A 21,716-nucleotide genomic window follows, 5' to 3' on the forward strand; every position below is an offset into this window, starting at 1 on the left:
CGTAACGCGATCGAGCGCGCCCATACGTTCGAGAGCTCACACGTCGCTCGGGGGGACACATACATGCGACGCAGCCGCCTCCGCCAATCCGCTGTCACTGCCACCGCCACCGCTACTGCCACTGCTACTGTCACCGCTACTACCACCGCCTCCACCACCACCGCCTCCGCCACCACCACCACCACCACCACCACCACCACCACCACCGCCTCCACCACCACCACCACCGCCACTGCTACTGTCACCGCTACTACCACCGCCACCACCACCACCACCACCACCGCCTCCGCCACCACCACCACCACCGCCACCACCACCACCACCGCCACTGCTACTGTCACCGCTACTACCACCGCCTCCACCACCACCACCACCACCACCGCCACTGCTACTGTCACCGCTACTACCACCGCCACCACCACCACCACCGCCTCCGCCACCACCACCACCACCGCCACCACCACCACCACCACCACCGCCACCGCCACCACCGCCACCGACCACCGCCACCACCGCCTCCGCCACCACCACCACCACCACCACCACCGCCTCCGCCACCACCACCACCGCCACCGCCTCCGCCTCCGCCTCCGCCACCGCCACCACCACCACCACCGCCTCCGCCACCACCACCACCACCACCGCCACCACCACCACCACCGCCACCGCCTCCGCCACCACCACCACCGCCACCGCTACTACTGTTGTTGTCCCAGTCGCGGATAGCGCTGCAGACAGGGCCACGGTCACCGCCCGTCCTCGCGGATGGCCGTGTGAAGTTGACCACTGTCCACGCGTGGGGAAGGACCACGTTGCCGCTACTGGTTCTCCGCTGCGATGGCACGGCGGCCGCCGACCACAGCAGCTCTAAGCTGCGCTCGTCGACGAATGCTATCTCGGCGACGGTCAGCGCCAACGCCACAGCCACACACCAGAGCCGAGGCTGAAGAAGGACGTGCAGATGGAGAGGAGCAGGCGTTGCTAGGCTGGTGCGGTAGATCTCTGGGCTCAAGGACGAGGCCAGCTCCCGCCTAGCCGCCGACGCGCCACATTTTAAGTAGCGCGGCGACTCGTTGGCCTCCTGTTGCCGCCCTTCTCGAACCTCGTCGGCGCCGCTGCTCTTGATGGTGCCGTTGCTGCGCCGCGCACAGAGCGCGGAGAAGGCGCGCGGCAACGCACGTACAGTATTGCAGAGTGGCTGCACGACGAGCTGCTCGATGTAGTCAAAGGTGCGCGTGAACACGTTCGCAGAGAGGCCGTCCTCCAGCGCGCGGTCTACGACGGTGGCGCTGCCGCCCTGGTGTGCCGCTGCTGTGGCAGACGCGAGGAGTGGAGCTGCAGGCAGCGTCGCTGCGCTGCCAGTGGGACTTCCACTTTCGTTGTTTCGATCGAGCGGGTGGTAGCGGCCCGCACCGCTGCCGCTTCCAGGCGGCGGCCTCAGCATTGTGGCGGATGGGGACATGTACTCTGCCTCGTCCAGCATCCTCCAGCCCCCCGTGCCGGAGGGGCCGCTGAGTGCGGCACCGTACGCGACGCAGGTGGCACCCAAGTTTACGCTGTATCTTAGCGTGTCATGTCGGTGGCGGTCGTGTGTGGCGCCACGGCTACCGCCGAACACGTACATAGCGTCGGAGCTCAGCTCGTCGCTAGCGTACGCCTCCCTGTTAGCCCCGCCACCACCACCGCCGCCCATCGACGCACTCAGGCGATCATCGGAGGAATAGTGCAGGGTCTTCGTGGGGAAGAGCGCTGAGCGAGTGTCATCGTTCAGGTTGCCACTGTGGCGCGTGCCTCTGCCAAGGGCGTTTCTAAAGGACGTGGCGTCTCCGCACGCTGCGTTCGACAGTCTCCGCGGGTCCCCAAGCCCTGCGCCGCTACTGGGACTGGGGAAGGCCACGTTGTCGCTACTGGCGGCGGTGTCGCTGCAAAACTCGTCACCGCTGCTCGCCAGTCCGTGCGTTGCGGTCTCATCACCCCAGTCCGTTGCGTGCGCGGCACCTTCGTGCTTCTTCTGCTGGCGCTGCGCCATCCAGTACCCCTCAGCCACGGACCATGGCACCGGTGCGCACCCCGTGGTGAGTAGTAGTAGACACAGGCACAGGAGCAGGGAGGCGTGGAACGCCTGGAAAGGCGTGAGGAAGAGAGCAAAGGCCGGGTAGCTCGGCTCCGGCACCGGGAGCACGTGTGCGGCCGCCGCAGTAGCAGCGGTGTCAGCCGGCGTGGCAGACGCATTGGCGAAGAGCGCGAGTAACAGCCCCGCAGATGTGTCGCTGCCGGCATTAGCACCGACCGCACCGTCACTGCTGACGTAGGGGGCGGGGAAGGGTACCGTGATCGCGAGGAGCATCAGCAGCGACACCCCAGCGGCAAAGGCACTCAGAAAGATGCGGAGCCTCTGCAGGTAGCGCCGCGTGGAAACGAAGCGGCGATGGTATGTCGCCGAGTCGTACAACCAATAGTAGCGGCTGCGCTCCGCTGCCGTCGCCCCGACCTGCCGCCGCCTTCCGCCACGACAACCTTCTCCACCGCACCGGCCGTAGAACAGCCGTGCCCACCGCCGCGCTCGACGGGCGTCTTCCCTTTCCTGAGTATAACGCAGCTCCGCCTCGACGGCGTACTCCGCCAGCCGATCAGCATGCTGCGCGTGGTTGAGGAAGAGGCCGTTGGGCTGCTCAACGTAGCGGTGGGCCCGTAGAGGACGCCGCACCCCCCAGGCAGGCGGTTCAGCGCCTTTGTCGTCTGTGGCCGCTGCCGTTGCCGCGCTGATCGTCACTGCAGCTCTGCCACCGGCACCGGGGTCTCTGTTGTTGTTGTTGGTGGTGGTGGTGCTGCTGCTGCCCCCCCCGATGGGCTCCGGGGTCGCGCACAATCCGGAGGAAAATGACGCGGACGCCTGCACTACTGCAGCGACGGCCGGCTGCTGCCCTTTTCTGCAACCCGCCGCCGTGTCCGTCCAACCACCCTCCGGCCGCTGCGACACATCACCCAGGCGGGGGGCAGCGCGACTCTGCAAGACGTCCACAGATGCCGTGCCGGCCCCCCCGCCACTACGGATCGATGGGCGGACAACAGCGTGGCCGAAAGCGCCGTCTTCGGGGTCCTTCTCGAGGTAACTCGGCAAATTCGCTGTTGTGGGCCGACCAGTGAGAGTTTCCGGCGGTGCGAACTTCTCGACCCCGGCGCGCGAGTCCTCCAACGTCGTCAACGCCGCGTGCTTGCGGGAGTGGCACCTCTTCTCCTGCTTCGACCCTAACACGGACTTCTTCGCCTGGACAGCCGTCCGCGACGCTTTCCGCACCGCGCTGTTGCCCGCCACGTACCACGCCTGCAGCGCCACCGGCGCACAGTCGTCGCCCGATTCGTCGGCGGCGAAGGCGCTCTTCGAGACGGTGCCGCGTGGCTGCTGCTGCAGATGCTCGTTGGTCGCGTCCTCCACGGTCGCGCTCGGTGGCGCGTTGGCCCTGCGCTGTTCTTCGCTCGGCTCACAGCCAGCCGGTGAGAGGACGACGCTATGCTGATAGTCTAGAGCGCCTCGCTCGCCAAGAAGGTGGCTCTCTTGCTGCTCATGCCGTCGCCGCCCGCTCTCCGCGCGGGCTCGCACGTCGGCGCCTTTGTGGTCGCTGCCAGTTAGCGCACGCACGTTTGCCGCAGCTGACCACAGCGACCGGTGACTGGCGCCAGGTGCCGTCGGTGTGGTGGCCGCCTGCATTCCTGGCGCAGCCTCCATAGGGCTCTGCGGCGTGCGGTAGTCAACATCGCTCCCGTCCGACCACTTCGCAGTGGAAGAGTCGGGGACGCCCACGACAAGCAGCGTGGTCGGGTCGCGGTAGCCCGCCGTAGTTTCCCCGGCGCTAGAGTGCCACATGCACACTTTTATGCCTGTGCTGATGTGATAGCGCAGCTCTACGATGAGGGGGGGGGAGGGGGGACAACGGACGCCGATGCGGCTACTCCCGCCTCTCTGGCTGTACGTGGTGGTGACTGTGATGGCGTAACACCTACAGCGGCAGTGTCGACGACGACGACGACGCTGCGCTGCGGGTGTGCTGTCAGGGGTGCTGCTAGTGAGGGCTGGCAGACCGGGGAGAAAGAGAGAGAGGACGAGAAGGTAGCAACAAGCCCAGGCGAGAGAGAGTCGATGGGGGATGCAAGCTGGAGGAGGTGTGGCCGCAATGTGGTGAGTGGGATGAGGGAGAGAGGCGCGAGAGGGGGTGGCAGGGATACAGTGCCGGCGCCTACATGCACACGCACACGCACAGACGTGGGTGTTGTTGCTGCAGTCCTCATCGCTTCTTTGCTCTCTCCCTTCCTTCCTCATCTGCGCCTCTGGAGAAGAGGCTCAGACGCAAAGACACGGAGGCAGCAGTCTCGCGTGCACAACATGAAGGGACTCACTGGTATGTTGGCATAATAGGCGGCCAGAGATGAGAGGGAGGAATGAGCAGAGACGCCACAGAGAGAGCTCCTTCGCTGCTGCTGCTTACGACTACGACTACTACTACTACTACGACTCCGCGGCACGCTGTTCCTGCTGGGCACGCAGCACCGGTGCTTGGAGAAGCTGACCGTGCTCATGCAGCGATGATGGTGAGGACGGCAAAGGCACTGCGGCCGCGGTGACTGGCAGGGGCTGAGACGTATGCATGGAGGCGGGCGGTACGCTGTTTCTCCTCGCCGGCTCGGTTGTATGGCGTGTTCGAGCGGGCAGGAACGGAAGCGCGGAGGATGCCGGCGCGTCCCCGTCGATTGCAGGAGAGGTAAAAGTGGTGTCTTGAGCAGAGTAGGCGCGGTTTGGTTCGCGACCACTGCCAGGATCGCCGCCGTTGCCGCTGTGGCTGCTGGTAGACGTGCTTGTCAAGCTCGTGCAGGCCCACGCGGCGGTGCGAGGGCGCGACGTCGGCTGTGGTTTGGTGGCGCGCTGTTCCCGAGCACCGCGATGCCCTACAACGGCAATTGGGCCCACAACTTTCTCTCTTGTAGCCACCGATGGCGTCGGCTTCCACACATCATCCACCGCACCTTTCGCCTCCCCGCTGCTGCTGCCGCCGCGCGCATCGCCGCGCTCTTGCGTCATAGCGGACCATGTGGGTGGTGGGGCGCGCAGCTTGGCAGGGCTGCTGCGCTGCACAGCGGCTGCGGTGGACACAGGCGGCGAGACGGCGTAGGGGTGGCTGCCCACGGGAGAGCCCAGTGAGATGTCATCCACCTCTACGTGGTAACCCGCTGCCAGAGTTGCTGTCGATACGTCGGCACGTTTGGCCTGCTGGTGCGCATGCAGCGCTGCAGTCAGCGCTGCCTGCACCTCGGCAGAGGCGCGAGGAGGGAGGAGGCCCGACGAACCTGTCGGTACCGCTCTGTCCTCTTGAAACCTCTCAGCAGAGGGGAACACCACAGAGTTGCGCCCCGTCGTGTAGTGTGTCGTCGCCGTGCTCGCAGAGGCGTCGTCGCGCTGCGTGTCGAGCACCGGCCGCGCCTTGCGTGTAGGCGGGCGCAAGTAGGCCATTGACGTCTCTACCGGTGCACCCGACGAGATGCGGCGCGGCACGCATGTGTGTTGCGCACGGCTGTACCAGTCGCCGGTTATCCTCGCCCGCCCTAACGCCTGGTCTGTGAGCAGAGATGACGATGACGACGACGACGACGACGTGGGCAGAGACGACGACAGTGACGACGACGTGGGCAGAGACGACGACAGTGACGAGCACGAGGACACCGTTGTCGTCGAGGAGCCGAGGTTGCGCGTGGAGGGGCGTGACGCGGCGTATCGCACAAAGGGGTCTGGTAGTGGTCGGTGAGCAGCGGTCTCTGCAGGTGGTGCGGCGTCATGCAGTCCCGCCGTCTGCGCCGCGACGGTGAGGTCCTCTACCGGGGAAGCCGAGGAGATGCCGGTCCCCGTGCCGCGCATCGATAGCCGTTGCTCTTGCGAGGCGCCAAACTGCCGCATCCGCTCCAGGACAAATTCCATCACCGGATCCCGCACGAGAGGCGGCTTCTGCGATGACGGCGCACTGACTCTCGACATGGCTGTCTCTGCCGCCTCCCCGTCCTCGTGCCGTGCTTTATCGGGGGCCGCGTTGGTCCCAAGTTGTTGTGGCAGAGCCGGCTGAGACTGAACTGTGGAGATCGCCGCCACCGACGGTGAGGGCTGTACTGCGAACATACGTCGTTCTGCGGCGGCCTTCGCAACTTCGCAGAGCAGCTTGTGGGCCTGGCGCTGCTCCTCTTCACGGTCAGCCAGGTTGGTGCGCTGCAGCCGCTCCTGGTCGAGCAGTGCTGACTGAAGCAGACGTAGCAGCATGAGCTGCGGTGGGTCGCGCGAGGCCGTGCGATCTGCTAGGGCTGTTGTGCCGTGCACATGCGCAGAAGTCAAATCCGAAACAGTTACCATTGGCAGCGGCAGCGGCAGCGGCACTGCAGGCAAGGTGGTCGATACAGCCGGAGCCGGGAGGCCGCCGTAGTCGGAGGTGGGCGCTGCCACACGCGTGTGCTCGTCTACCACCTCTGCCTTCACCTCCGCCACAGCTAAATGGGTCTCCACCTCCACAATGACGTCCCTGCGATCCTCGAGTGCCATCCACCGGCTGGGGAGTTGTTCCTGTTGCACTGGTGGGTATGACTGAGGACAGTACTGCTGCTGCTTCGAGTCGTGCACGGGCATGGCAGCGGCGAGGTCGCGCAGCGTCCCCATGTGGTGCACGACAGGGCTGAGGTCGACCACAATGCGCACCTCCTGCGGGGTTGGCTCTGCTGCTCGCAGCGCCGCAAAGCATGTGGCGGCGTGGTTGTCGCCACGTGGTGGCGGCAGGACCACTGTTGCCGTCGCTGTGATCGTGTCTGCCTCACTCTGCGCATTCCTCACGTCTCTCGGTTGCGGTGGCTCTTGCGGTTGCGGCGGTGGAGAGTCAACATCTCGCAGCCACGCGGTGGGTGCGGTGCGGGGGATGCGTACGCTTTCATGAAGTTCGACCTCCGCTGCCGAAGGGGCATCCATGCGTGCGGCAGGGGCATCCATCACTGTTGTCTCACTGGTGGCGGCGGCAGTTGCATCGGGAGAAGTGGCGGCTTGGCACGCCTTCTTGCCACGGCGAGAGCGCTCCAGAGCAGAGTGCACGGCGTCCTCCAGTGTTGCTTCCGCGAGCGCGCGAGCAAGATCGGCGTCCAGCTGGGGCTGCTGCTGCGCCTTTTCCCGTCGCCCATGCGCCTTCACCTTCATGGCGGCTCCCGATGCCCTCTCTACCTCCTCCTCAAGGCAGCCGGCCAGCATGAGACGCAGAATCTCGTGTTCCAGGGCAGCCATAACCTGCCGTACCAGGTCCGGCTGCGACTGCTGGTGTTGCGTCTCAAGCACACTCAACACGGTCGCATCAACGAGCTGGCGAACGAGAGCGGCGTCGCGCAATGCAGTATCCACCCCCGTTACCCTGCCTGCGGATACGTTGCCCAACACACTGGCGGCGCCGAGGGAGGGCGGTGCTATGAAGCAGGCGCGGATCTCTGACAGCCGCCTGCGCGCCTCCCTCAGTGCCTGCGCCTCTGCCGCCATGCGCGGCGAAACATACATGCTGCCCCCCTGAAGCGATGGGTCACCATAACTGAGCTCTTTCTCGCGGTAGCACACAGCGGCGGCGGTGCTGGCAGGACGAGGCAGCTTCGCGACAAGGGTAGACGCCGCGTCATCCTCTTCTCCTTGACAGCGCCGGCGATGCTCTGGGGCCCGAGAGACCGCCTCCAGTACGCCGGCGTCTTCCGCCGCGAGTGCCTGCGCATGGCTCTCGACCTCGCGCTCCGCAGCGGTATAGAGGGCCCACGCTCGTGTGTAATCAGTCAGCATCGCTAGCGGCACTGGCGCCACGTCAAGGCTGCTTGGCAGCGCACCGTCACTGTCGTCTCCGACGGCGCAGCTGTCCGTGGCATTGATCAAAACCTCTGAAGCACCGAAGAAGACGCCATCGCACGGGGGGAGGGAGCCCGCGACATTCACTGCGGTATGCCCATCATCATCATCATTGCCTGTTGATCCGTCGTCGTGCACCAGCGTTGCCGCCGCCTCAGCTTGAGGCGGCGCTGAGCGGGGTGGCGATGTGCATGGCGATTTCTTATGGCGGAGGTCCCTGACGAGGCTGGCACGGTGGTGCAGCGCCGCGCGCAGCTGTGCATCCACCTCCTGTGGGGTGCACGACCCAGACGTGGCCACTGCGCCACCAACCGGCTGGGTCAGCACTAAAAGCGGCCGCCCAATAGATGGCCTGCCAGCAGTCACCCCGGCAGCCACGACGACAGCATCCGCCGTCTCCTGATCCGAGGCTCTCGCGCCATGAGCGTGTCGGCCACCCACACAGATGGCCTCTGACCACATACCGCTGTATTGGGCCGGCCTCGTTACGACGTCATGCGGGGCGACGGGCACTGCGTATGCAGTGGAGGACGCGACCACGTGCGAGGGTGCTGTGCCGGCCTCGCTGCCGAGTAGGCTCACGACTTCCGTGTCGAAGCGGTGAGGGAGGGGGAGGTTGCTGCGGTGAGCAACACCGCCGCTTGAATTGCCAGTGGTGGCGTACGGGGATGTACCCCGCCAGCGTCGACCCGTGGAGGGCCCCGGGTTCTTGAAACCGCTGCCTACTGCTCGACCGCCACGGCTACGCCCGCTGCCGCTCCACCGCGACTCTGCACGTCTCCTCCTCGCGACCTTCCCGCTGTCGGGGGCGCGCGCGCGCCGCTTGACAGCCGCGGACGACGGCGACGCCGACAGAGCTCTGCGCGGGGCAGCCTGGTTGAGCCTCTCTACTGCCGCCTCCCCGGTGTTGGGGGAGGGTGCTGGCTTGGAGAGGCGAGGACGGCGAGGCTGGACGCCATAGAGGCGCGTACCCTCTGCAAGCCCTGCGTCGTGCGCTGCCGCCATGGCGCATAGGTCAGACAACTCGGCCATTAGCGCTGCCTCGCCGAGACGTTGGCGCGTGGTCGTGTCCTCCTCAGGAGGGAGTTGCACATGCAGAGGGAGCGTCATGCGCCCCTGTGTCCGCGGCCGTCGCGGCGGTGGCCCAGCATCGCCGCCATACACGGCACGCAGCATCTCTGGTGTGTTCGTGGGCGGCCCTGCACCGGCAACCGCGACTCCTGCTTGTGTGGAAGCCGCCGGTGTTGGCACAAGAGCTGACACAGAGGGGGCCACGGATAGCGTTATGTCAGGGGTGTGGTGCCGCTCTCCTCTCTTGCCTGTTGCCGTTGGCGTCACCGCGCCTTCTTCGTAGTTCTGCTTTGCCGGTGAGGCGTGCATGCCCCGTGACGGTGACGTGGCCGTCGACGACACTGAGGAGGGCGCGGCATTTGTTGTACTGGCTGGACGCCGCAGTGGGCTCGTCCGCGATGCAGCGCCCGCGATGGGCCCATGCACCGATGGGTGAGGGGGCGTCCCAGCCGTGACCGCAACGCCTGCGGCTGCTGCTGCTGCTGATGTATCCCCAGCGCCTGTTGCTGTATACTTTCTCCCAGTGCCACTGTTGTCACTCTCATCAGGGCCGTGTGCCACGGCCAGGGATGGATCTAAGCTGCCGACGGGCCGCTTCCGCTGTTGTTGCCGTCGACGCTTCTGCATGACGCCGGGGGCAACAGTCAACCCAGCTGGAGGCCCCATCTCTACTTGTTTGCCTCCTCCAACACCCTCTGCCGTTACGTAGCTCTTCATCACATCCACTGCACCTGCGAGCATGTGCTTCGTCGCCTGCTCATGCTGAGTTTGCTGTCGCTGTGCTGCCGCCGCTTGCGAGGCGGCCAGCTTCTGGACGAGCGACTCCTGCTGCTGCTGTTGAAGGCGAGACTCCCGCTGTAGCAGGTGCACCGTCTCGCGATGGTGACGTAGCATCTTCTGCTGCTGGCTCTGGAGGAGCTCGGCGTAATGTCGCCGCTCCTGCTGGCGCTGGCGGCGCTCCTCTTGAAGCTGGCGGTCGTACATGGTACGGAGACGGTCCAGCTCACTGACGTAGTGGCGCGTCTCCCGCTCTGCCAGTTCGCGCAGCGCGGTCTCGTATGGCTCTCGCGGTGTCGAGGCGCCGTTGCTCATTGGCGAGGCGGGAGTAACAGGCGCCGTGTGCCGCGTGGGACGTGCCACGACGGCGTGGAAGGGTGGAAGTGGCCGTGACGGGTCCGCTGCGGCGCCGCGAAGCCCGCTGGCAGTTATCAGCGCCTGCGCCGCTGGACGCGGTAGGGATGCGAATAACAGCTGCTGATGTTCCTCGTGCTGTGCTTGCACTTTGTGTGCCTCTGCGGCTGTCGGTAAAATTGTCTGCAACCCTTCTCCTCCCCTTACACCCGTGCTGAGCTCCACTGACGACGGCTGGCGAGCAGCCGCAGAGGACACTGTCGGCGACGCTAGGCGTGCTCGCACGGCAGCGTGTGCTGACGCGCTCATGCAGCTCACATCGCGGCAGACTCGCTCCAGAAGACGGCGCTGGCGGCTCAACTCGGCCTGCAGATCGGTAGGGATGGCGGGCATCGCCGCGACGATACGTTGTACAAGGGCGGTCTGCGCTGCCACATCCAGCGATGCGGAGGCCAATCGATGTGGGCGGTGCGTCTGCGCCACTGATGGAGGTCCGCCTACCTCGCCGTTGCTGCTGCTGCGTTTCTTTCCCCGCCATGTGCGTGCTCGGCCAACATCGTCATTGTCCTGCGTGTCCACCGCAGCTTTGACGACTCCCTTGACATTGTGTGTATGGAGTCTAGCAGAGGCAAGCCATGCGGCAGCAGCGTCGGTGGAGCTGAGGCTGTACCGCAGGAGGTCTTGCACCTCTGTCGGGGTGAGCCCAAGCTCAGCTGCCGCGGTGGCCCACGCCGGCCCGGAGCGGAGGAGGGCCTCACGCTTCAGCGAGGCTGGCGAGAGACCGCCCAACGCACATGGCGCGCTTGATAAGCGATGATAGCGACTTCTCTCTGAAGCTCTTCCTTGCCCACCGCCACGTCTCCCTTCCTGCACGCCCCGGCTGTGGCAGCCGGTGGTGTCGTACTCGCCATCGTCGTCGTCTGAGGCGGTCAACGAGGTAGACGAGCGAGCGGTCGTGTCCAGAAGACGCCGGGCGTAGCTGGCGGGATCAAAGTTTGCTTGGCTGCGTTTCCGCTTGTGCGTTCGGCGCTCCCGCGCCAGGGAGGCGGCGCATTGTCCATCAAGAGCGTCGACGATCTCTGTTAAGGAGGCGGTGACCCAGTACTCGGAGCTGGCGCGACGGAGCCCCACCACGCGGGTCCTGCGAGCGCTGTCGTGCCGCTTGTTATGCTCCGTTGGCGTGCTGCTGCTATTAGTGGCCGTCGATGAGGCCGATGAGGCGTTGGTGGAGATGTCACAAGGGGAGCAGCTCTCCAGTCCCTGCATGCCTTTAGGCGGCGCCGCAGCAGGGGGGCATGCCTCCGGTGGTGTCGCTCCGGTCGCTGCCGCCGCAGTCTCTAGGCGATGCCCGTGCTCGCGCAGACGTCGCTGCACAGCTTTCAGCTCTTGCAAAACTGCTGCGCTCTCGGCTGCCGGCGACATCACCGGCAGGGAAGCCGCAAGCGTGAACGAGGTCGGGAGGGTTGTGGTAGGGGCTGACATCGACGACGCACCAGCGCGTGGGCTCGCGACGTTGTGGGTGTGGTGTGGCGATGAGGCATGTTGTTGGCGCTCTGTGGCGCACGTGGCAGTCGCTTCTCTGCCCTGCACAGCCGCCTCAGCGTCGGCCTCGACTTTCAAAAACTCCGCAAACGCAGTGGGCAGTGCCGGCGGTGGCGCCGCCGCTCTCATCGAGTTCGGCACCCTCGTAGAGGCAGCGCCGGCGTGTCTGTCAGTTACTGCACCGCGAACACCAGTGTGGCGGAAGGCCCGTGCCGCGACACGTGGCTCTGTCGTCGGCCGCCACAAGCGCTCTCTGGCCTCTGCAGCCTCCAGCCCTGTCACTCCGCCCGCGGCGTCCTGTGTGAGTCCCGTGCAGGGACTATTGCATAGCAGGCGCGCGCGCTCTGTCGCCAACGCCGACTGCACAGCCGACTGCATGGCCGACTGCGTTGGTGCGACGGCAACGATGTCCGCCAACGTCTCCGCTTGCTCGCCCCCGTCGCTGCCCAACAGTGCCGCCGCCTCTATCAACACCGATGCAGAAGCTGCGGGTGGAAGCGGCTGGAGCCTCAGAGCTTGTTGGTGAAGCGGCGCCAGCGTAGGGTCCGCAATTTTACCATCGTCCTCGCTATCATCACCATCGCCGAGGTCCCCTTCAGTTCGACCGAGGCCGGCGAGGTGCTGCGCCCCGTGCTGCTGCAGCCGCACTGCCACACCGCCGCCGCATTTTCGGCGTTTACTCGGAATCACCTCTGCCAGGATGGTGTCAGCCCCGTCCACGACCACACCTGCGGCTGCCGCCTGCTGCTGCTGCTGCGACGGCGGTGAGCCCGGTCCGACCATAAACTGCTCATCCAGGACAGCGTCAATGAGTGAGCGGTACGGCGATACGGCTGACGACGTCCCCCTCACCGCTGTTGCCAGACGGGGTGCAGTCCCGGGCTGTGTGGAGCGCTGCTGCCGCTGCTGTTGCTGTGATGACTGCGTGCGAGCTGCTGACGTGCTGCGGCCACCAGCAGAAGGCGCTGCTGTGCTCCTCAGCGGTGGCACTGAGGCCCTTCCAAGCGGCGGCGATGATGGTGCGGGCTGTGGTAGTGGCAGAACAGATGTCGGTGGCGACGGAGTGGTTCGGCTCTCCGCGGTGGTCGCTGTTCGGGAGCGTTGTAGGCACTGCCTTCTAGGTGGTGCCAGAGACGTGGAAGGAGAGGGGGCTGCAGAACGCACTGCGGCCGAGTTGCGAGGGCTGCGGCTCCGTGCAGTGGCGGCGGTGGTTGTGGTGAGGTAATGTGCGGACGCGCTTGCTGAGGAGAGGGGCCGCCTGCACCGGCGTGTCATGGGTGAGGCGGGCAGAGGCAGAGGGAGTGGAGCGTCTTGTTGCTGGTCACATGATGCCGATGGTGGAGGCTTTAGAAGCTGCGGCTCCGCATCAGCGGAAGAAACCAGCGGTGGTGGCGACGGCGACAGAGGCCTTGATGCGAGTGCTGGCACGTCAAGCAGAACCGAGGTCGCTTCCTCTACTCCATCCGCAGTGGAGGTCATGAGGTGTGCTTCTAAGAATACGTTATGCGCCGAGGGGCTGGGGCTGCTCCACCCGGTGAAGGCCGCCCCTTCCCCCTTTCCTTCGTTCTTCGGTCGGGAAGCGCCAGGAGTGGTGATGCCGTTGTGGTTGCTCGACACACGCACACGCACACACAAGCTTGCTTGGCTATCTATGGGTGTGCCTGTGCTGCTGTTGCGCGAGCACCTCTTGGTGTGATGTTGGTTGAGCGCGCAGGCACACTCAGGGGCTCGAGGGTGCAGTGAAATAGATGACCGCGTCTCTTTCCCCTCACAAGCGTTCGCGGCGAAGGCTCTGATGAAGGGCGGAGCAGTGGCATGGAGGTGCGTGATGTTGATTGGTTAAGCGAGAGCGAAAGAGACACCGAGTGAGGGGTGGAGTTGGACGCGAGGAGTGGCATGGCTGTGCATGTGCCCATCAGCATCCCCCACAGACGAAGATGGGGACGGATGTACGTGTGCTGCAAGACGCGAGAGATGCCGCCTACGCAAACTCCTTCGCTTGCATGTGGCGAGGCAAACATGCATTGCGTAGGGGTGAGGCGTCGCTGCGCGCCACGGTCCGATGAAAAGGTAGTGGCGGCGAGTCGCAGACAGGCACCCCTGAGGGCAGAGGAGTGGCGCCTGCGGGGCTGGCTGACGCAGTACCCGCAGCAGCCACCGAGACGGCGCCTCCAGCGTGTTGTTCTACCACCACTGCGACCCCCCTCCTCGACCCCCGCTTCACGCTGTCCGCAGGTAGATACCAATGGTAATGGAAATGCCTTCGCTGGGGCTGTCGATGACCGGCAGCACGAGCGCGCCGCGGTAGTACGTCTTCCAGGTGTTAGGGAGCAAGATGGTGGCGGTGTTCGGCACAGTCAGCCATGCGTTCCAGCACGGCCCGGCCGACACAGCCACTGCAACGGAGAGGCCACCGACGATGCAGTCGAGGAATGTGGTTGTAGAGGTAGCTGCAGTCCTCGCCGCGGTAGACGTAGAGCGCCAGCTCCCCCTTGGCATCTGCCGGAAGGAAGGAGAGCAAGACGTGGGTCAGAGGAGAAGAGACTACGACCACTTCGCGTGTGCGTGTGTGTGTGTGTGTGTGTGTGTGTGTGTGTGTGTGTGTGGCAGCTTGTGAGGAGGACAGCACCTCAGCTAGCGCTACTGTCCCGCCCCGGCCCAAGCCGCGCGGATGGGGGAGGGGGGGAGGAGGTGCGTGGCAACACAACGGCAGCACCAGCGTTCCCACCGAGACGCACATGCAGCTGGGAGGGCGGAGCGGTGGTGGGAGAACTTCATCATTGTCATCATCATAGCAGGAGGAAGGCGAGAAGGTGGAGATGCACGCGAGGGCGCAAGAGGAAGGGGGTGTTGTATGCCAGAGGATGAGCAGCACAGTCGACGCTCATGGAATCACCCACTGATGCACACAGGCGTACTGAACGTACACAGCGCTGAGAGAGGGAAAGCGAGCGAGCAGGCGAAGGGCTCGATAAGTCTTACTGCTGCTGTTGCTGCTACGCTTTCGGCGTCACGACATACTGGCACGGCTGCACATGGTGAGCGCGCTTTTCTTCCGTGGATGTGGTGCTGCTATCAGCGAGACCGCGTCAGAATGAGGCGATGACTCCTGGGCTTCGCGTGCGTTGACTTGTCCCTGCTGGGTAGTACGGGTGGCTGCGAAGTACGACGCAGAGGGAGGCTGTGTGTTGCAGCGACGTCATCGGCGTAGACGTCAGGCGTCAGCGCGGGTGCGACTGCGCACTGTCGCCGAGGCGGTGCTTTCCGCTACGTCTTCATCACGGTGATTGGCACTGTGATGCTGCGTGTGAGCGGGTAGTTGAGCAGGGGGGGTCTCCGTGGCTCGGGGTGACGTTGCACAGTGCAGAGCTGACATGGCGGCGCATTGGCGAAGGGCACTATAATGCAAGCGACGAGAGTCGACGGGAACATTTAAGGAAGGCAGACAGGCGGGGCCGCCGCGGAGGTGTGCGCGCGTGTGTGGGGCTGCGCATCTCCTGACGGACTCCGTCGGGCCGTGAGGCGCGGACACAGGCGCACCTACGAAGCGACAGAGAGAGGGGAGGGGGGCGGCATAGAGGAGTGGCGATACTGCCTGGCATGTGAGAGGGTGTCGTGGGTGTAAGCCCAGCACAGGTGATGGTGGGGGTTATGGGGGGAGGACGCTAAGAAGAGCCCCCTCAAATCCCCCCCTTTCCCTCTTCCCATCATAGACCACCTCTCCGCGTCAGTGATGCTCCATGCGGAGAGATGAAAAGGCCCTGCTCTGTCCACTCGTCTCCACACGCACACCCGCTGCGTTACTACCACTCTTTCCCCTTTCACGTCACAGTCGCTCCACCTGTGCGTCTCTCTGCCGCATACGACGTGCTGTGCGCGCCATTCCGCATCATCGTGTGGCGTTACTGGACGCCCTAGACGGAATTGGGTCACACATGCACCGGCACGCGCCTTGCGTTGGTGGGAGGGGGCAAGCGACGAGCGGGAGGACCGCAGTATGGGTGAGTGCGCAGGCATGCCTGTTAGCACGGTATTCACCCTGAGCGGCAAGAGCAGCCGTCCTCACGCTCTCTTCCCTCATCGATCGAGGAAGTGCCGCTCCCAGAACGTACGATTTTTCTGCTCGATTGCCAGCTCAAACACCTCCGTATGACCGAAGTTCCCCTTCTCCTCGCGTGAGCTTTGCTTGTGGCGAAGGCAGATGGGCTCGTCGTAGTGCACGATCATGTTCAAGGCGCCGCCGGTGATAGGGTCCTTGGCGACGACTGACTCGAAGGGCGGCAGCACTTGGTCGATGCGGTGGTCCTCGGGGCCGCAGTGGACCTTGTATTGGTTCCAGCGTCCCTTATGCACCTCCTTGCGCTCGATACAGTAGTTCGCGTACCTCTTCATGAGCGGGTCAAGCATTATGCTGTAAGACTGCGGCGTCTTGGTCATGTCGGCGAGTTTGAGGCTGTGCACTAGGTGGTGGTTGTCGCCGCGTGGGTCGAAGCGAAAACAGCCAAAGGCGTCCCGCTCCAGTAGAAGGAGTTCCTTCATCAGCTCCTCCACTACCAGCGGCATTGCCTCTCCGAGACGCTCCCCCGTCTCCACGTTGCGCGGGTGTCTGTCGAACTTGAGCGTCATCTTTACCAGGAGGTTGTCGGTGCGAACGTCAGAGGCGATGATGGTGCGCACGCCGACTGCCGCGGAGACGTAGGGATTGCTCGACACCGCCATCAGCCGTGCGTAGTAGCTGCACGCCGCACGGAGCTCGTAGGCGAGGAGGCGGCGCAGTGGATCGTGCGTCACAGCGTGCCATGCCTCTCGATCGCGCGGGTCGTGGTGTGCGCGGCGTCCGTCCTCGTTCACACCCATCTGCAACAGCGTCTTGCGGCACTCCACCTCTGCATCCTCGAACAACTCACGCAGCTCGCGCTGCGGCGCGTCACCCTCCAGCATCCGCTGAAACCCCTCCGCGAGCAGCATTCGCGGCAGCGACGGCAGCGGGACGGCCTCGAGGGCGCCCAAGAAGCAGCGAATGAGGCGATCCTGATGGAGGAAGGCATGGCGCAGGTAGATGGAGGGTGGGCCGGAGCTGTACACACGCATCGGAATTAGATGGCGCAGGAAGGAGCGCTCGTTATCTGCCACGGGCGATGGCGCAGGGGACGGTGCTGCTGCTCCGGCAGAGGGGGAGCCGCTTGTGGCCCCTGCGGCAGCGGTAGCCGCTCCTTGCTGGAACACCAAGGTTTGCAGCAGGCGTATGCGTTGCCACATGGTCGGCGAAGGACGAATGGGCGGGCGGGTCAAGTGCGTTGGGGGGTGGGTGGATGGGTAGGTGGGAAGGGGAGGGGAGGGGGCCCACCTGAGCGAGTGCCGCACGATCCAGCCGACAGACGGCGCGCGAGATGTGGGCCGATCGATGTATGCCTCAGTTAGGAGGGGAGGGTGGGAGGAAGGAGGTGTGCAGCGACCGAAATGCTTCAGACACTTTCGTTGGCCGGTGATCGCCGGCTGTGAATGCCGCAACGACTGAAGATGCGGCGGTGGGTGGTGGGAGGTGCGCTCGTTAAGCTTCATAAAGGGGAGGAGGAAGGACGAGGAGGGAGGGGGAGGGTACGGCAGAGGAGAGGAGGAGCAGCGGGGTCAGGGGGGTGGACGGGTCAACCGCTCCTGAACCTGTGCGTCTCCACCACCACCACCACCACTGTGCCAGTGGCTGACCAACTACCGCCATCACCTCCACACACGCCCTTCTCAGGTTTCAGAAAGGAGAGGTTTTGGCTCTTTCCTCTGCTTCTTTCCCTGGGCAGGAGCGCTCTTGGTGAACGAGCCCCTCACGCGTTGGTCGTAACGGCAGCCACGACGCAGGAAACAAGCGGGCACACCAACCAAAAATGCTGAGAGAGAGAGAGAGGAGGAGGAGGCGCGCTTACGCTCTTCGTGTCACCATTGTTGTCTCTTTTTCCTATGTTATAGAGCGCTGGGCTACAACACACACGCACACGCACACAGAGAGAGACACACACAGGCGGAGAGAGTACGCTGCCACTCTCCTCTCCCTCCCTCTGCTCCTCGCCCACCTGTCCATCCTATCACATCTCTGTGTGTGCCTCTACGCTGGGCACTTTACCGCTTTTCCTTTCAGTGGGCTTATCTGATCTTATTCGCTGCGTTACAACTTAGGAGAGGTGAGGAGGAGAGGGCGTACGTCGGCGACGCAACGGAGGGAGGGGGGCGAAAGGCTCCAGGAGGACTGCCGCGTGTGCTTTGTGCATACAGCAGCGCGAAGGCCTTGCCAGGAGTTTCCCGCCGCCCCCTCTTTCAGCTCCTTCCTCTTCCACTCATTCCACAGAGCCCCCCGCACATTTCACTCGCCACCGCCACTGCGAGCACACAACGGCGCGCGTGAAAACTACGAGCCGCGCTTCGTAACGCGCTTGTTCGCCTTCTTGCCACGACCCTTGATGCGACGTGGGCCATGCTTCATGTAGCCTGGCACACGCGCCGAGGGGTCGATCGACTTGTAGTTGCGGTTAAACCGCTCCTTGTTGAACGCCTTGATGGCGCGCTTCTTGCGTGCCCGCGCAGGCAGCTCGATGGAGCCATTCTTTCCGTCCTTGGTGCGCCGTTGCCCGGTCAGCAACTGCCGGTCGCGCGTCTTGCGGGAGCGGCCGGCATCCTCGTCGCTGTCGCCGTTGTCGTGTTCGTCGTCGCCGTCGAAGCGGATGCGAACCGGCTCCGTCGTGCCAGCCGTGCGGCGCGTGACTACGTTGTCGAGTACCCTGAACGCCTCTGGGTGCTGCTCAAGGAAGACCTGAAGGCTCACACCGAGCGTGCCATCAAAGCGTGAGTTGAAGTGCAGCCACTTGCCGATAAGATTGCCAACGTCGCCAATGTACATTGGGCGTGGAATGCGCGGCATGGCCATCAGCACCTCCTCCACGGCAGCCTGGTGCAGGCGGGCTACCTGTCGCTGCCGCTCACCCGTGATGGGGAACATTTTCCAAGGGAGCTGAATGACGCCGTAATTCCCGCTCGCCGCCGCAGCTGCTGTACCGCCCGTGCCGGCCATCGACTTGACCGCGAAGCAGCGCAGCTTCTCCGTTCGCGACTGCGTCGTCTCGCGCGACCCTTTGAGGCGACTCGACAGTGTCGCTGGCGTCGACGCAGCGTGGCTTCTCTCCTTCATCTTCCGCACCCGCTGCTTGCTCGAGGTGGGGAGCAGCAGGCCGTCGTCCGCCACGAGGAGGCCACAGCAGCGCAGGTACGCCTCCAGCGACCCGGCATCGTGGGCGAGGGTTAGGTCCCACTGTAGTCGGCGGCTCACCTCGTCTACAGGGAGCGAGTACGGGCCGACGGCGTCGTACACGAGGTGCATTAGAATGGAGAAGAAGACGCCGTTGGCGCTGTCGAGCTTCGTGGTAAAGCGCCTCCGGACGCGGAGTACCGCCGCGCTGCGGGAGCGATCGGCGCCGTCGAGGCTGCTCGGGCCAGGGAGGTACCGGTACAGTCCCCACGCCATGGCGAAGGTGTCGAGCACAGCTGGAGAGGCGATGGGGTATAGATAGCACACCGTCGCCTGTAGCTGCAGGTTGGGCAGGTGAGTGTAGTAGTTCGCATAGCGGTCCACCTCCTGCGCCGAGGGTGAGCTGACGCCGCTGGCGACGGCCGGTATGGGGCGCGTGGTGGAGGCGAGTGATGGCGCGTACGGCGACGCCGTGGCGACAGGCACCGGCGCCACTGCTGCCTCACTCTTCTGTAGCCTGCGCTTCTTCGGCTTGTTTGTTGCGGCGACGTCTTCGGGGCTCTCTTTGCCAGATGCGTCAGCCGCCGCTACTGCTGCTTCCGCTTCGACGTCCGCCATGCGTGGCAGCAGTCGGCACACGGCCGCTATCGCACGGAGGGCCGCGTCGGCGAGGGTGGCGTTCTTGCGTGCCTCGAAGCGCATAGAGTGGTCACACAAGAAGCGAGCCACGTACGCGAGGCGGTGATGCGCGTGGGCGAGGTTGGCGGCACCCCAGTTGCAGCACAGTGTGTAGTACAGGTTCGACTCTAGGAGCCCTGGCTGATGCTGGAAGTACCGCACGAGTCGCTGCAGCGCGCCGGCCATGTCTCCATTCACGAAGCACGTACAGATTTCATCGTCCAAGCGCAGGGCGGCTGCCGCGGACGGCCCCAGTGGAGTGGCCGCTGACGCTGCTGCTGAGTCTCCGCCTGCAGCGGCGCTGCTGATTGGCGTCGAGGAGCCAGGGGCGGAGAGCGCTACTGGCGTCCAGCACAGCGGTTGCCCATCCTCGCACACCACCTCGACAGGGGTGTAGGTGTACGACACCACATCGTCGTTCTCGTCGTCCTTCTCCGCCTCATTGCTCGTGGCGTCGGCCAGTCCTGCAAAAAACACGGCTCGGGTCTGCACACCCTGCAGATCCTCGGCGTCCACGACGTCGGGGAGGGTAACCAGCAGGGAGTGCGACGGCGCCCCAGTCAGCCACAGCGACGCGGCGCCGCTCACCGCCGTCGACGAGGACGCTCGCGCCAGTGCTGAGGCGCGCACCACCGCTGATGTGGCGATGACGATACGCCGCTGAGACGTGAAGTAGTCGGAGGGCGACGTAGCCGTGGCGTTATCGTTGCTGCTGGCGGCGGTGGCGCTCGATTCAGCCGGCGGCTCTGAGACAGCAAGTTGAAGCATGCCGGTGAGGCCCACACACCGCGCTGCCCACGCAAAGGCGTGAGCGCTATACACGTCGCCCGCTACGACGAGCACCTGCATGCCCGACGGCTCCGCCGTGCGCTGCACAGAGAACGCCACGTACTGTGCGGCAGCCAGCAGCGCGGACCACAGGCAGCACAGCGGCGGCTGTTCGGCACCGCCGCCCTTTGCCGCCTCCGTCACGCGAGGGCGCACGACTGCACGGGGCACGTCAAGCGGCAACTCCGGGGTTACCTGCGCCCAATTCTTCTCCCTGCACACGGCCGCGTTGGGCAGTGGCGGCCAGGGGGCAAAGCGCCGCTCAGCGGAGGCGTCCTTATCGACGCTCGTGCCCGCACCAGTGCCGCTGTCAGCTTCACCGCCTGTGCGGGCACGCTTGCCACCATGCGTCTTGCGACCCTTCACCACTGCCCCTGCGGGGGCGGCAGCCGGCTGGCGCTTTTTCTCCTGTACCACGCCGCTCTTGTGGAGGGTGTTGCGGTGCTCCAGCCAGTGCTTGGCGAAGCACTCCTGCGAGCAAAAGAAGCCGCGGTCCGTCACTGCCTCTGCTTGACACAGCGGGCATTGGAGGGTTGTTTTGGTGTCCGTGCTGCATCCCTGGCAGGCAACCTGCCGCGGTGCCGCTGCGTCACGCATGACAGTCGATGGGAATGGGTGGTCGGCAGTCGAGGCGTGGAGAGAGCGTGAGAAGATAAGGAGGCCCGTCTGCGTCTGCCCAGCTGCCTGAAAATGCACTGGTCACCTTCAGACGCGCTCACTGCACGCGTGAGCGTCACAGCATACGACAGGAGGGTGGGCGAGCAGAGGAGGAGGAGAGAGAGAGAGAGAGGCGTTAAAAGTAATCGGGGGAGAGGTGCCGCCGCGCTCATGTGGCAAGGGCGACTAGCGTGTTCTCTCCCTCTGCTGTCGCTGTTGTTAGGCGCGATGCTGTCAGTCACTGTGGGGTGGCGGATGGGGTGGCAAAGTTGTTGGGCAGAGGAGAGGGGCCTCGTGGGAGGTGGGGCGTGACATAATGCGCCAATCCTTCTCGGGGGGTCACACACACGAGTTGCGTTACGTACAGGCGCTGAGCCAGACGCGGATGAGAGGTGAACGAGAAGGGAAGGGAAGGGAAGGGAGGGGGGGGGGCGGGTAGCGAGAGCCGTGCACTCACGCTCTCACAGACAGACAGAGACGCGTGTCAGCGTACCTGCGTCCGCCTGTCGGCGCGCGTGCGAGAGCGCAGACGCTGTCTGACGCCCCCCTTCCCTCACCCTCACCCTCTCCCTCTACCCCCTCTCTACGGGGAATGAGGTACAGAGTCTCTAGAGGCGGGGGAGGTAAGAGCCTACAAGGACAAGAGAGGTGCTGAGAGAGCACGTTGGTGTGGAGGTAAAGAGG

General features: G+C 64.8%; 4 protein-coding genes across 4 annotated transcripts; all 4 read right to left on the minus strand.

The window, feature by feature from the left end:
• Positions 1-403: 403 nt before the first annotated feature.
• LBRM_03_0720 (hypothetical protein) lies at positions 404-3,865 on the minus strand (the record flags this gene model as incomplete). The annotated part of the gene is made up of 1 exon (XM_001561612.2): positions 404-3,865. The coding sequence occupies one exon, from the start codon at positions 3,863-3,865 to the stop codon at positions 404-406; it is 3,462 nt and encodes a 1,153-aa protein (XP_001561662.2).
• A 639-nt stretch (positions 3,866-4,504) lies between these two features.
• On the minus strand, positions 4,505-13,117 carry LBRM_03_0730 (conserved hypothetical protein; the record flags this gene model as incomplete). The annotated part of the gene is made up of 1 exon (XM_001561613.2): positions 4,505-13,117. One exon carries the CDS (start codon positions 13,115-13,117, stop codon positions 4,505-4,507), a length of 8,613 nt encoding a protein of 2,870 aa, XP_001561663.2.
• Positions 13,118-15,715: 2,598 nt separating this feature from the next.
• On the minus strand, positions 15,716-16,729 carry LBRM_03_0740 (conserved hypothetical protein; the record flags this gene model as incomplete). Its single annotated transcript, XM_001561614.1, has 1 exon — positions 15,716-16,729. One exon carries the CDS (start codon positions 16,727-16,729, stop codon positions 15,716-15,718), a length of 1,014 nt encoding a protein of 337 aa, XP_001561664.1.
• Positions 16,730-18,035: 1,306 nt separating this feature from the next.
• Positions 18,036-20,972, minus strand: LBRM_03_0750 (conserved hypothetical protein; the record flags this gene model as incomplete). The annotated part of the gene is made up of 1 exon (XM_001561615.2): positions 18,036-20,972. One exon carries the CDS (start codon positions 20,970-20,972, stop codon positions 18,036-18,038), a length of 2,937 nt encoding a protein of 978 aa, XP_001561665.1.
• Positions 20,973-21,716: the final 744 nt, after the last annotated feature.

Source organism: Leishmania braziliensis, chromosome 3, assembly GCF_000002845.2.
Source record: "Leishmania braziliensis MHOM/BR/75/M2904 complete genome, chromosome 3".
Classification (NCBI taxonomy): Eukaryota; Euglenozoa; class Kinetoplastea; order Trypanosomatida; family Trypanosomatidae; genus Leishmania; species Leishmania braziliensis.